General features: G+C 47.5%; 1 protein-coding gene across 4 annotated transcripts in view; it reads left to right on the top strand.

Moving 5' to 3' along the window:
• The window catches only part of LOC126984154 (uncharacterized), a 101,976-nt gene that overhangs the window by 37,236 nt on the left and 49,794 nt on the right, over positions 1-14,946 (top strand). For all 4 annotated transcript variants that reach the window (XM_050837547.1, XM_050837548.1, XM_050837545.1 and 1 more), the window contains exon 2: positions 6,717-8,091. In XM_050837547.1, coding sequence (XP_050693504.1) covers positions 7,146-8,091 — 946 coding nt within the window. In that variant the 5' untranslated portion in view covers positions 6,717-7,145. The remainder of the gene's footprint in view (positions 1-6,716; positions 8,092-14,946) is intronic.

Here is a 14,946-nt window from a genome sequence, read left to right as displayed (position 1 = left end):
GAAAGGCGAAACATCTGCCTTGCCTTGTCATCAGAAACAGATTCATGTCGAAGTTTCAGGTCAATCGCCGATTAGAGTTTGTTTGTTTGTTTGCTCCTGGCCACTCACGCGCCCCCCTTCCCCGAAATCCTCCCTTTCCTTCGTGATGGTTGTGTTTCGTGTTTGTCTGCCTTTCGTGATTGTCTCAGTGCGGCGGTCTCGTTACCTCCACCTGGCCACGTAACGATGGCAAGTCTCGGTAAACGCTGACTCACCTGGAGGGAGGTCAGTCAAGGTGAGGTGTCTGTGGTGGGTCATATTCTTGAACATCTGACAAGGCTTTTTCTGTAAGGGTTTTGAGCATTTTCCTGGGTAGTTTTGAGTTTGATGGTTGAGTGAGTATTCTTCTATACCTTGAACGTGAAAAAACACCGATTAAAACCACCGTTGCCAGGTTATCGTACTCAGAGCATAGTATTTACCGGTTTCTGACGCCTAACTATTGCCAAGAGACATCAGAATCTAACTTTTAACGATAACTATAAATGAGTTTCGTTATTGGGGCTCAGAAGACAGTTTTGGGGCAGGAAGTCGGGAAATATAAGCGGCTGAGTACGACAATCTGGCAACGTTGATTATAACCCGATTCATCTCTTTTTCGACCTTTGGAAATGGTTGATATAAGAAGTAGAAGCGCCTGAGAACACCGACCTCTGTGTTGTGCGGTTGAGGGTTTTTAAGCTCATATCCCTTACTCAGCATAAGGTAATTATTTTTTCTTTATCCGTAAATCAAGGAGAAAGAATATAATTTGTATACTTCGCACTAATTTTAAGTTATGTTCTATGTTTTTTTTTTTATTATCCTTGGCCACTGCTGAGATATTTGATGACTTCTTCTTTACTTTACCTCTACTTATTTTTACTTATTTTACTTATTTTATTTTTCTACTACTTCTACTCCTACGTCTTTATTTCTTCTTTTTACTTAGTTTTCTGTTTTTCTTTAAATTTACGTTCATATTTGTGTTCTTTATTAACGTGTGATTTAGTATTGGTTCTCATGAATAGAAGACATTGAACAAAATCTATATGGTGTTAATGAGAAGATGCGCAAGGGCAGTGCGTACTCCCCTCATGCCCTTACATCTTTACCAACTCCGTCACCAAACCCACAATCCCTTTATGCTTCGTGTGCGGCATTTTCACACCATAGCAGGGTTCAGCGACATCCGCTTTCCCGGAGGTGCCGCGAACAGCTGTAGGTCGTCGGCAGACTTGAGACATCCCACGAAGGTGACGCCAGCTGGTATTCCCTCCCCAGCTGCCTCCCGAGTCAGTTTTGATCACGCCCTGTGGCTGGTTCTTCCTCACACCCAGCCCCATCTTCTCTACCCGCTCACTATTCCTCATGTCATCTCCTTGCGCACTGTTCCTTATCCCGTCTTCCCGCGCGCTATACGACCTCAGCCTTGTCATGTCTAATCGGGTTGCTACCTAAGCCCAGAACTCACTTGTTATTCCCAGGTTAGGTAACAGGATGTGGAGGGGATGACAGGTGACAGGAAGAGTGAGATACCCGCGTCTGCCAAGAGTCTGTTGATTTAATACTGTTGAACTTGGCCAGTCCCCCTCCGCCCCCGCCGTTCCCCCCCACCCCCCCACCCCGCCGTCCCCCCGCTGTCTCTATGCTATCATGTCTGTCTTAATTTAAGTTCGTGTGTGCCTAAGGAAGAGTTGCTTCATGCCGTACACTATTACACACACACACACACACACACACACACACATACGCACACATCCACACATCCTCCCCTTCCTTCTCTACGTCCACAACCATCCCCGTAAATAAGAACATCAAAGCGTCCCCCGGAGATCGTGGGCTCAGCAGCGTGCCGCGGGGCCTCGGGAGCCGCCGGGTTTGCTGAGGGAATGCCGGGCGCCGTCATGTGCTCCCGGGTGCTATTTACAGAGGAGTCTTTGGTGGCCTCAGGTGCTCTCAAGTGTTCCCAGGTACTCTCAATTAAGTTAGGTGCGTCGTTTTGTGTTATGCTCGTATCAGTAAAATAATAAAAAAGAAAAAAGAATAAAAAGAAATATTCGCCTTCACTATAAAGAAGACCCCAAAAAACATGAAGCTTTATTTTATTATATCAGGAAAAAATGTTAACTGGAAGATTCACCTAAAAAAGAAAAGTAAAAATAAGATATGGTGAAATTATATTGTTGTATCAGAAAAAAAAAAAACTCATTGGAAGATTCACCTAAAAAAAAGTAAAATTAATATATGACGAAACTTTATTTTGAGTGTATTTTTACTTACAGACCTCAACTCCATCCTCCACTGAGCTTTTCTTCTTATATATAAATGGGATGACTGATGACTGGATTGGGTCGCGTCCGAAGTGGACCGACCATGCTGTCACTGGCACCCTAATAGCATGTTTTTAATAGACTGATAAAGCGCTCCGGACCTGTGACAGTCAGAGAGGGTCCTTACAGTTATCTTTCTCCTGTCCGTCACCACTAAACATGCCTTGCACACCCTTCCCTCCCTCCTTCTCCGTCCGCCCATCCTCCCCTCTCTAACTATATATCTTTTTCTCCTTCCTATTCATTCATCACTCTCTCCCTACCTTCTCTTCTCTTCATAACTCACACCCCGCAGCCCTTCTGTTCATCATTCTTTTCCTCTCTTTCTCCTTCAAATATCTCCTCCATTCCTTCCATTCATCCTTCAGTCTCACCCTCCCATCCTTCTCTCATCCCTGTATCTTTTTTGTTCGTACTTTTCCTCTCTTTCTCCTTTGATATTTCCTTCCTTCTTCCCATTCATCCTTCAGTCTCTCTCTCCCATCCTTCTTTCCTTCCTTCCCTCCCTCAGCCCTTTAATCTTTCCTTTCCATTCCTTTCCTTTCCTTTCCTTTCCTTTCCTTTCCTTCTCCCTCCTCACTCCCACATCTCTTCTGTTGGTTCTTTTTTCCTTTCTTTCTCCAACTATCTCCTTCCCTTCTCTCATTCTTCCTTCAGCCTCTCCCTTTCCTCTTTCCTTCCCTCCTTCATCCTTCACATCCCTTCTGCTCGTCCTTCCTTTCCTGTTTACCTCACATATGTCCTTCCTTCCTCCCATCCATCCTTCAGGTCTCCCTCCCACTCTTCCCTCCCTCCCTCCGTCCCTCCCTCGGCAGCGTATCTCATTAATAGCGGCAATAACTCAACGCAAGGGGACAGATGGCGCTCAAGGAATTGTTGACACGCTTGTTTCAGTCACCGCGCCGACATGTTAGTCCCTGGGCGCCGGGGACCATGCCAGCACACACACACACACACACACACACACACGCACGCACAGGTACACACACTAGACAGAGAGGAGGGGCGGTGGGTTTGTCCTCCTGCGGCAAACCAACAGCAAATATTTATACGCCGAGGGTCACGAAATACGCTGTTTAAGATGTCAACAAACGCCGTGACGTCAGAACACGCACAGGTACTCGTTAACTCGGCGTCCAGGTGCGGCTAATGATTGTTTTAAGTGTTCCTTGGTCTGCTTTGCTGGTTGACATAAGCGTTGTTTTGTTTTCTTCTCGATGTTGTTAGGTTTGATTTCTAGGTCCGCCACACGCTTCTCCAGGACAGTGAGTGAGTGAATGGGGATGGGAAGGGTAGCCAACACACACACACACACACACACACACACACACACACACACACACACACACCACACGCACACACACTTCTCTCCCCTCTCTCCCCAGTAAAAATATACAAACAGACTTCCAAGGTGTTACTCGGCCAGAAAAAAACAACTGTATACTGAACGCTAAGTCGATCGTCCCTTCTATGATCAACAGGACGGCTGCCAACCCCTTATGATCTGCCGTGATCTTGCTGGGAGAGGAACTGAGGGTGTCGTAAAGAACATGTCTATTGATGAGGGACTTCCCGGACCTGCTGATTGGATATTGAAGCGTGGCCGTCATTTTTCTTTGTCTAAGCGCGAGAGAAAACTTTGAATGTGTGTTTCTGGGGGCGTATTTTCAGACTTCTTTTAGTTACTCATCGAAGCAGAGTATTGATTTTATTGATTTGTATAGATTTGTTTATTCTTACTTGTTTTACTTTTTATTAACGATATAACTACAACTACTACTACTACTACTACTACTACTACTACAGACTACTACTACTACTACCACTACTACAGAATATTCTTCCCCTTGAGTGTAACATGCCGTGATATCTTGGTCCTCCTCCTCCTCCTCCTCCTCCTCCTCCTCTTTCTTCCCCTTCCTCCCTCCCTGGCAGCAAGAGGTAAGCAGGAGGGGTAACGGTGTAAAAAAAAAAATAATAAAAAAAAAAAAGCTCAGTAGTACGGGTTAGGTACTCGTGACGTAAGCATCGATATTATATTTAAGAGAATATGTTAATGGATAATAGGTTACGAGGAGGAGGAGGAGGAGGAGGAGGAGGTATTCTTACGTTGCGTGTGTGTGTGTGTGTGTGTGTGTGTGTGTGTATGTATGTGCGTGGGCGCGCGGAACGTGATTTTTACGACTCCGTTTTTTGTTGTAGTTTTCCTGCGTCAGAGGACTGCAGTAAAAGAAAATGGGGTACGTCTATCTGGGTTTTCATGACTTACCTTTACGTGGCGTTTAGAGGAGGGAAAAAACAAAACAAAAAAAACAGGTAGGGTTTATGAGGCTGTCACTTGGGTAGACAGGCTTATTCCTCCCTGCCCTGGGCGTTTTTGTCTTATCCTGTCTGTCATATATGTATTTTTTAACATCAAAGGAAGCAGCTCAAGGTAGAAAAAAAATAATAATGAGAAAAAAGCCAGCTCATCACTGCCCCTATAAAAAAAGAGTTCAGACGAGTGGCCAAAAGAGAGGTCAATTTATCTCCGTTCTTCATTTTCTGCTTCGTGTGTTCCTTTTCCCTTGTTTCCTTTCATTATTTTTATAAGGGTTCTTCATTTCGTGTTTTTTTCTTCTTCCTTGTCTTTTTTTATTATTTTTTTTTTATTAATCTGTTTTTCTTTTCTTGTGTAATGCCAGAATTTAATAAGAATTGGAACATGTACTTATAATACTTTAAACTACTTATTCCTCCCTAGTTTACAGTTTCTCGTTCTTAATTCAATTCTGGCATTACACTTGCTCCGTCTTTTCCTTCGTTCTGGTTCGCTTGATATTTTTTTTTTTATTTATCTCTGTTTTTCCCTTCCTGCTTTGCCTTTTCGTTCTTCCTTCTCTCTCTCTCTCTCTCTCTCTCTCTCTCTCTCTCTCTCTCTCTCTCTCTCTCTCTCTCTCTCTCTCTCTCTCTCTCTCTCTCTCTCTCTCTCTCTCTCTCTCTCTCTCTCTCTCTCTCTCTCTCTCTCTCTCTCTCTCTCTCTCTCTCTCTCTCTCTTGATGATATTGTTGTTCTTTCCTTTTTATATTTTCGTTTCACCCTGCCTTGTTCTCCTTTCCCTTTATTTTTTTTTTTTACAGCAAAGGAGACAGCACAAGGGCACACAAAAAAGGAAACAATAAAAAAAAAAGCCCGCTACTCGCTGCTCCTGTAAAGAATCCGAAGAGGTGGCCGAAAGAGCAATCAATTACGCGTACTGTCGTGGGTCTTTTAACTTGCCTTTGTTCTCGTAGTATAATTCTCTATTTCATCTTTCGCTTGGTGTCTTAATTTCATATCCTCATTCTTCTAAACTTATGGGCTTTCCTTGTTTGCCTTGTCTCTGTGTCTGTTTCAGCTTTTCTCCATTTCCTACTTGTCAGTTCTAATACTCCTGCTCATCTTCGTCCTTCCACGGCCATTACGACGGTCATTTCTCGTCCAAGTGGTAGATCGGTGACAGGCGGGGTGGTCTCATAACTCCCTCGACGTGTTGCCTCATTACGCCACGCTGCTCTCCCCCAGGTATGGATCCGTTACGTCACGGCCCATACCTGCGGTGCCACAACTTGGTACTCGGGTGTTATATACAGTGAACAGCAAGGAAGGGACGGGAAGGGAAGGGCGTGGCCGCGGTTATGTCGTGTCGTCTTTTCACTCTAGAAATGCCGCAGTCCTGTTTTTATGGCAGCATTAACCCATAGCGCGTCATTATGCCTCCCCTTTTCTCGTCTGTTATGTCCTCCAAATATCCTCCCGGGAAGCACTTAGCACGCCATTTGTCTGTCACCTTACTGATGGGTGGCAGTTCCTCACGACACGGGTTGCGGTGGGCGCCCCCCATGGACGCATCTGCCACAGGGTCGTGAGTGATGGGCACCTATTGATGGCCATGCTGTGCGGGGCCGCGGGGCTGTGGTGGTGGTGCCAAGAGTCGAATTGTAGTTGCTTAGTTTCTGTTTTATTATCGTATATTTGCAGAGTACTTACACACTCTACTTGTGCTGTTATTATTAGTTTAGTCATCTTAAGATTGAGCAATTTACACTTAGGCTTGATAATAACACATCAGGTTAATTTTATAGCTCATCCACTGTGCTGTCGTCAGCTCTGATTGGATGAACTGAGTTTCGGCATTCATAACAGCTACACGTCCAGGTCTTTGGGAACGCGCGGTATACATTTGACTGCTGGTGACATTAAGCATGACCTTAAGATACAGTATAGTTTAGGATCTAAGGCTTTGCTGTGTTGGAGTCCTTGTGTGACACTGCTCTTTGCGAGTCCATGTGTCAGCAGCTCCTGCAGGTTTTGGATACTGCGTTAATCTTGACTTGTTCTTTCCAGGTAAGGATCTGGCCCCCCCGTGTCTATGGGCCGAAGCGAAGCCGATGTGAGTTGTCGGCAGCAGTTGAGGTGGATCGTCTGAGGTAAGATGGCAGCGGTGTGCAGAGCGGAACACAGTGGCGGTAGGCGGCGGAGCCTTACCTGGCGGAGCTCCGCCGAGTGACTTTTCCCTCAGGAAACAATTGCGTGGAGGCCGATGACCAGGGAACTCCAAGCACGATACCCGAGAGTGTTGTGAACTGTGGAAGAACGAGTCGCTGGCCGGCCGTCGGCGGTGGGCCGGCATGATGGGGTGAATCGGCCGGGACCTCGCAACGCCGCCAGCTGGGCGGGGCCGGGTCATGCAGTGCGGGACGGGGTTCCCGGGGAAAGGGGGCAGGGGGGGCGAGGTCGGGGGGAGTGGCCGGGGCCCTGACGGATGGTGATCCCATGTGTGCTGCTCGTGGCGGCCCCCAGGGGGATGTCTGCCACCCCAGTAGCGCTCCAGGGCAACGCCCCCCTCCGGCCGCTATGCAGGCTCCGGCATCAGCCCGGAGTCTGCCAGGGCCTGGGGGCGGCGGGAACCCTTCCGGCCACCTGACCAAACCCTCGCCCCGCCCCCTTCACCTGCAGCAACTGCCGGAGCGCTTCACCCGGCTGGGGAGGTCCCCGGACGCCGAGAAGCCCGACCGAGTGTGGACGGTGCGGGGCGAGACTGGTACTGGGCCGAAAGGTCCGAATGATGTCATCATCACCGACATCTGCCTCAATCACAACCCGAAGCTGAGCCTCAACACCAGCTCCGTCCGGGCCCGCCAGCACCCAACACCCGACATCCAGCAACTCTCTGTCGTCGACCTTCAAAAGCATGCAACTCAGGGCCCCTTGAGTCCCCGCCGCCCGTTGTCTCCCACACAGCCTCAACCGGCCACTCAGGACACTCAGGAGCTCAGATGCAGCTTTTTCGGAGCAGCTCGATCCTTCTTGGGGCGTCTGGTGGCTTCCATCCGGAGTGGTGATCTGTGTGGCGGCCAGGGGGAGGGGCACCAGCCCGAACCGGAAAGGAGAGAGGAGGCTGAGGTGACGGACGACCAGCCAGAGCAAGTCCCAGCAGAAGGACATGACGCCACGCAGCGACTGGTGGAGACGCAGGAGACGCCGCGCGGCTACGACAACCCAGTGGCGTCCTCGTCGCCTATGACGTCCGCTGCGGGCCGGATAGTGACGCCAGAGGTGGTTGTGACTCCTGAGAAGAGCGCCAGAAGGTCCCGGGCGTCGTGGGGGGTGCTGAGTGACCTGGCGACGCAGCAGAACTCAGCAGGTCCGACCTCCTCCTCGTCGGCGGATCCGATCTACAGCAGCCCCGGGGCCGCCTCGCACCTGCAGCCCCCCACAGGTGAATGTGAGGACACACACACACACACACACACACACACACACACACACACACACGGCATAGGGTTAAAACTAAATACCAGCCGACAATATATTTTTATATAATTAAGATTTTACTATTTCTAGTCAGTTTTATTAAGTCTATATAAGTTAAAAGAATACAAACCAACTCAACAATTACGTGAGCAAAAATTATACTTAATTGTCCTTCTATTCAACGCAGATAAACGCATTGCTATGGCTAATGCTGATGCTGGTTTCACTTTACAACATTATTTAATATATGCCATTTGAATATTACATTCCTCAGTTCATTTTCATTTTATCCATTTTACGTGTTTATTTTCCGGAGCACGCAGCGAACCCCTCCCACTCCTCCCCCTCCTCCAGCTCCAGCACTCTGCCTCCTCGTCTTACTGTCTCGTTTTTCATTGTGTTATGGTGCGAGATATCAAAGAGAAAATTACAAGGGATATTCTTCTTGTCCGCCGCTCCATCACACTGAGGATAATCGAAACGAATCATGCCACACACACACACACACACACACACACACACACACACACACACACACACACACACACACACACACACACACACACACACACACACACACACACACACACACACACGTAATAACTAGATACGAGCTCTTTTTTTTTAGCATGTTTCCACCAAGGCTCTAGAGAATACATTTCATAAGGTCAAAGGTCACAGAGTTGCTTTATTTTAGCTTAGAGCGGACCGAAAGTTGTGTTTTGCCTTTCCACTTTGTCAGTCAGTCAGTCAGTTAGTCAGTTCGTCAGTCAGTCAGTCAGTTAGCCAGTTTTTCCATCAGTTAGTAGTCAGTCAGTCAAGTTGTCAGTCAATTAGTCAGTTAGTCAATCAGTCAGTCAGTCAGTTAGTCAGTCAGTCAAGTTGTCAGTCAATTAGTCAGTTAGTCAATCAGTCAGTCAGTCAGTAAGTAAGTCAGTCGGTTAGACAGTTTTTCCATCAGTTAGTAGTCAGTCAGTCAAGTTGTCAGTCAATTAGTCAGTTAGTCAATCAGTCAGTCAGTCAGTAAGTCAGTCAGTCAGGTAATTAATCAGTCAGTATATGTCATGAGTCAGTCTGTTCTGATGTCGTTCATGTTCTCTTTGTGTTGTTGTTCTTGTTTTGTTTTTGTTATTGTAGGTGTTGGTAGGGGTGGGGGGCGGGGTGTTGTTGTTGTTGATGTTTTCTTGTTCTTGTTCTTCTTCTTCCTCTTCTTCTTTTTCTTCTTCTTTTTCTTCTTCTTTTTCTCTTTCTTCTTCTTCTTCTTCTTCTTCATTTTCTTCTTCTTTTTCCTCTTCTTTTTCCTCTTCTCCTTCTTCTTCCTCTCTCCTCCTCCTCCTCTTCTTCCTGTCGTCGTGTATCTCTTCCTGTTATCTCTCCACGTCGGCCGCTTGCGTGTTGGGTGTCATCCCGCTGAAACATTTATGAACTCGTCCTTGGAAGGGTTTCCTGCGAGGGGAGGGTGGTGGTGGTGGCGGGGGCGGGAGTGGCAGTGGTGGTGGTGGCGGCCCTTCACAGAACCTTCCTTAATTAACACATTCCCAGGTGACGAGTAACACCTTGGTCACGGCGGCACATCTGAGGGCGTTCACTAATACCCTCGCACGCCTTCTCTTCTTCTTCCCCCTTGTCAGATTATTCCTCCTTCTCCTGCACCCATTCTCACCTTTCCTTCTCCTCCCCCTCCTCATCATCAGTCGCCTTGTAAGCTAAAACTTTCTGTTGCCTGACCTTCCATGTTTCAGCTTATCTTCTCTTTCTTCTTCCTCTTCATCTTCTTGTTCTTCTTTTCCTTCTTCTTCATCAGCATCATCTTCTTCTTCTTCTTCTTCTTCTTTCCTCCTCCTCCTCATTCTCGTCCTCGTCTTCGTCCACCCCCTCCTTCTCGTCCTCCTCGTCCTCCTCCGCCTTCGTGACTCGTGTAATTTCCACCCGAAGCGAAGACTCTCGGGTAATCCTTAAAAGTGTATCCAGAGTGATTCCTTGATTGTCTCTTAATAGTCTCAATTCCCTGGCCGCGGGAGGCTGATTGCTTTCTCTCCCCGGGCTGCCGCACACACTCAGGGCTTTACTGCCGGGGACTCGCTTGGTGTTCCATTAATTCTTGACGCCCCGGTATTGTACACGTATTCTGAAACTTTTGTAGACTTGCTCAGGTTGTGTCCTTCCTCTGTTCCGGTGTGGTTTCATGAGACATCCGGGTATCGTGAGACATCCCATCCTGAATACATGCATGAATTCCGACACGCATTTATGTATATAACTAGGATATCAACGGTCACTCTTCTTCTTGTGACCTGTTCCGCTTTGCATCGCGTTTTAGGTTTTCCTTGGTACTTTTTTACACTTAGAGGCTTCACTTAGTTACTCTATGATAGTAAATTTTGGGTTCCGCGATGCGAAGTTAAGGATGGGATGTCTCACGATACGGGATGGCAGATGACACCACACCGGAGCCCAGGGGTGGCGGCTTTGTAGAGAGGTGTGTTGTTGACTGTGTGCCGTGTACATGCTTGCTGATGCCTTGTATTATCCTTTGATTTTGTTTTATCTGAGCCGGACGTTCCCAAATAGAAAGACCAACGCATAGCCTCTGCTTTACTTTAGAGCGGCCATGTATCAGATATTAATTAAAGTCAAGGTTTTTCGTTCATTGGAGAGGAATGCGTGATTCCTCTTTCACTGACTCATTCTTTCTTGTTCAACTGAATATATATATATATATATATATATATATATATATATATATATATATATATATATATATATATATATATATATATATATATATATAAGATACCATTTGTATGAAACTATATATTTCAGTATAAATAATTCATGCTAACTGATAATTTAAGCAGTAGTCGTGAAACCGTAATAGTTTGCATGAGTTCATAAGTTGAAGGTCAACTTTAATCCACGTATATATATATATATATATATATATATATATATATATATATATATATATATATATATATATATATATATATATATATATATATATATATATATAGTTAACAAACAGGTTGTACCCCACGCCCCTGCCTGTGTCCCGCCACCCCTCTGCTTTGCCTCCATCTCCTTTTAAAGATTTCCGTGTTTCCTTCGCGGCCCTGTGTGCGCCGAGTCTCTCCCTCCTCAGTAAAATCCTCCAAACGGCCGCCGCTCCTGCGTTACGTCCCGCCGCTCGGCGCTCGTCCGCCCCGCCGCGAGTCCTTTAGTAATGGAGCCGGGCATCGTTTTCGTATTGCTCTGGACGTGTCTGCTTTCTCCTGCTCGGATGATCCTGCATTGAATGCTCAGGCAAAGCCTCCCTCATCCTCTTCCTTGATGGCTGCCAGATATAGACCCGTCGGCTTCACGCTCGAGCACCGTATTGCATGAACGTGTCGGCAAACCAAAACTCGTAGCCTCCGCGGAGTGCATTGTGGGGGATGAAGGGCCGGGGCGGAGGAAGGAGAGGGAGACACACCTGCAGCGGGAGGGAGGCGGGGCGTAGTGGTCCTGCGGGAGGCTGTGCTCACCGCCGGCTATATTTAGCCCTCCTGCTCTTCGACCCGAGAGTCAGGCGGATCCCAGGCCGGCGACGGCGGCAGCGGGTGAGCAAGGCGTGGCCCGGCTCTCGGCGGGGCCCGGGCAGCACCATAGGTCGGGGCCTTTTTTTTAACGTCATTGGAAACAGCTGAATGGCACAACAAACACGCAAAAACAAAAAAAAAGTCTGCTAAGCACTACTCCAGCAAAAGAGTAATGAGTGAGAGGCTGGAGGAAAGGTTAATTTCGGTTTGGCAGGTGTCTTGATACTCCCCTCTTGAGTGCTGAGCCTGTGTGGTATTCATTAGTGGTGCTCCGGACACAGTTTTTATCATGGTTGAGGTTTCTGTCTGTTGATTGGCATTCCACAAGCCCGTCACATGTTCCGTCCCCACCACACACCTTCACCACCATCTTTAAGCCCGGGACTCGGAATTTAATGTTTACTGATGTAACTCCTCACTTTGCCTGCCTCGAGAATTTTACATTGATTCGGAACCGGCTTTATGCTGCTGTCCATTTTGTGTCCTTCAGCCTCCGTCCATCTGAGCCGCTCCTCACCGTGAGTTTTCCTGGTGCAGGCGTTCGTTCCGTTGGTCTGTTCCGTTCATTTACATCAAATAGCGATAAAACTGAAGTGACAATTTTTGTTTTCGTTCATCATTCAGGGGAGGCGGTGGGTGGGTCAAGCTGAGTCCGTGCCTCGTGTTCTCAGGAGGAGGTTCAATCCCCCCCCGGTGCCCACTTTTTCAGCTTTTTTCAGCGCCGCGCTGTGCAAAACTAATACATGCTGTCCAGAAGACCCACCACTATCACGGACTCTAGGGATCTAGGATCAAGAAGAAGAGCTCTGGGAGGCAGCATGAGCAGATGGCGCCACTATAAACACTATACGCCTGCGCTGCGGGAACGGGGGACCATCACCATCACCTACCGGAAGAAAAGGACCGACCGACCATCAGGATCCAGAAAAGAAAAAGCCTACCGGGCAATAGGCTGTAAAAAAAAAAAAAAAAACTCACATGGTCGACTCAAGCTCCTGTGTGTGCATACAGTCTTAAGCCTCAGTACGCTACACTATTTTTTTTACCCTGCTTTATATCTATTCGGGAGCACAGTCAAACCTGCTAGCCTTTTCAGCATCCTCCGTTTGCGTTTCCGTCATAGCCGTCTCACTCTTTTCGGAGAAGCGCCCAGGAGATGAAGGTTCAGATTAACAAATACCTCTGCGTGACGCTCTTGCCCGGGCCGTGCTGAAGTAATCATCCCTCAGGAGTCAAAAGCTAGTGGAGTGATCCCAGTTTTCCGGGGCGAGATTTCCACTTTTTCGCGGTGATGACGATGGAGTGATCGTGGCGGCGACCTCCACGACGCCCCGCTCTGTCAGTCGCCTTCCCTTCGCTGCCTGTGGGAAGGAAGCGAGAGAGAGAGGGAAGGAAAGGTGATGAACAGAAGGAAGGGTGTGTGAGATGAGAAAGGGAAAGGAGAGGAAAGGAAAAGGGGGACTGATGAAGGAAAGAGATAAAGAAAAGGGGGTAGGGGAAGAGAGGGGAGAGAGAAAGGGAAGGAGGGTTGGAGGAAAAGAGGGGAGAGAAAGGGAAGAAGGGTCGGTGGAAAAGAAGGAATAGAGAAGGGGAAGAGGTTTTGAGGAAGGAAGAAGAAAGGGGAGAGAGTGTGTAAAAGGGAAGGGAGAATGGAAGAAAAGGAAGTTACGGAAGGGAGGGGAGAGAGAAAGGGAAGGGGAGACAGATGAAAGGGAAGGGGTTGAGGAAAACAAGGGATAGAAAAAGGGAAGGAAGGAAGGGAGGGGATCGGTCAAGGAAAGGGGGTTGAGGGAAAAAGAAGGGAGAGAGGAAGCTTATAAGGGAGCATATAAAAATAAAAGGGTGAGAGTGGATAACAGACACAAAGGATAAGGGGAGGATGACTTGAAAGGGTGGTGGTGAAGGTAATGGCGGGGAAAAGTGAATGAGAGATAAGTGAAAGGGTGAGGGAGGCGGGAGGTTTCATGGCGGGGAAGAGAAGGGTGACAAGAAAGAAAGGCGAGGGCAGGAAAATTAGTGATTGGGAGGTAAAAGAATAAATAAAGAAAACACAGGGAATAGCGAGGCAGAAAAGGACAGAAAGAGAATGAGAAAGTAAGAGAAGAGAAGCAAATGTGAAGAAACAATAAGGAATGAATGGAGGGAAGAGGTAGAAAGTGAAGGAGGATGGGAGTGACTGAAAGAGAAGGAGACAACTGTAAAGAAAAAAAAAGGAACGAGGGAAGGAAAAAGGGAAAAAAAAAAGTATAAGTAGAATGGGAAGTGTCTTTATCTTTCCTTTCTGAGAGTTACTGCTTCGGACACATCACGACAGTCACTTAACAACAGCAAAAACCATGTAAAAAAAAAAGATGTGTCAGCCATACCTATTAGCCCCCCCCCCCCCCCACACACACACACACACACACACGCCCCCCTACACCCCCCACACCCCCTAACCTTGAAAAAACCGGTTATATACACACACCTGACGAACGGAGAAGCAATTACCTGAGAATATGTGTTTGTAGGTGAGGCACAGGACAGGTGAGACGAAGAACGAAGTCAAGGCTGCCACGTCACCACACCTGACCTAGGAAGACTCAAGGGTTGTAGCGTAGGTTGCATGGTATTGATGAGGGGGTGGAGGTAGCTGGGCGGGGTTAGGTTAGGTATGAGGGAGGGAGGAAGGTAGGGCTTGGGCGTGGGAAGGGTGGCTAGGGAAGGGCATGGCGTGGGTGCGGGGGTGTGGGGTGTTGAATTGTTCCATCCAGCGTGTTGTTAGGTCCGTCATGAAACTTTGGAAGAGGTCAGGGTTTTCGATGTGTGTTTACGTGTGTGTTTTGGGTACGAAGAGAGAGAGAGAGAGAGAGAGAGAGAGAGAGAGAGAGAGAGAGAGAGAGAGAGAGAGAGCATGTGTGCGTGAGAACATGCCTTAAAAAGATCCTAACACGTAGTAGTGATGTAGTGCAGTTCTAACCCGGCAGCTGCTTGACGGTCGCACGTTCCCTTGACCTTACCACTCACCATAATAGGCTCCTTCTCCCTCCCTCCCTCCCTCCCTCCCTCACCATTGACTCCCTGCCTTTACTCCCCACACCCCTAGGAGATGTTTGATTAATGTTCGCACTCCCTATAAAAGTAATCACATTTAAAGCTAAAGATGTCTAATATATTTTTTTACTCCAAATCGAATCACATACAACACTACGGGTCGAACTTAAATTTATATGCATTTACTCCAGTGCATGAAATACATTTAT

The sequence above is a fragment of the Eriocheir sinensis genome, chromosome 56 (assembly GCF_024679095.1).
Source record: "Eriocheir sinensis breed Jianghai 21 chromosome 56, ASM2467909v1, whole genome shotgun sequence".
Lineage (NCBI taxonomy): Eukaryota > Metazoa > Arthropoda > Malacostraca > Decapoda > Varunidae > Eriocheir > Eriocheir sinensis.
The sequence above is the reverse complement of the archived record's forward strand: the minus strand, read 5'-3'. Positions and strand labels throughout refer to the sequence as shown.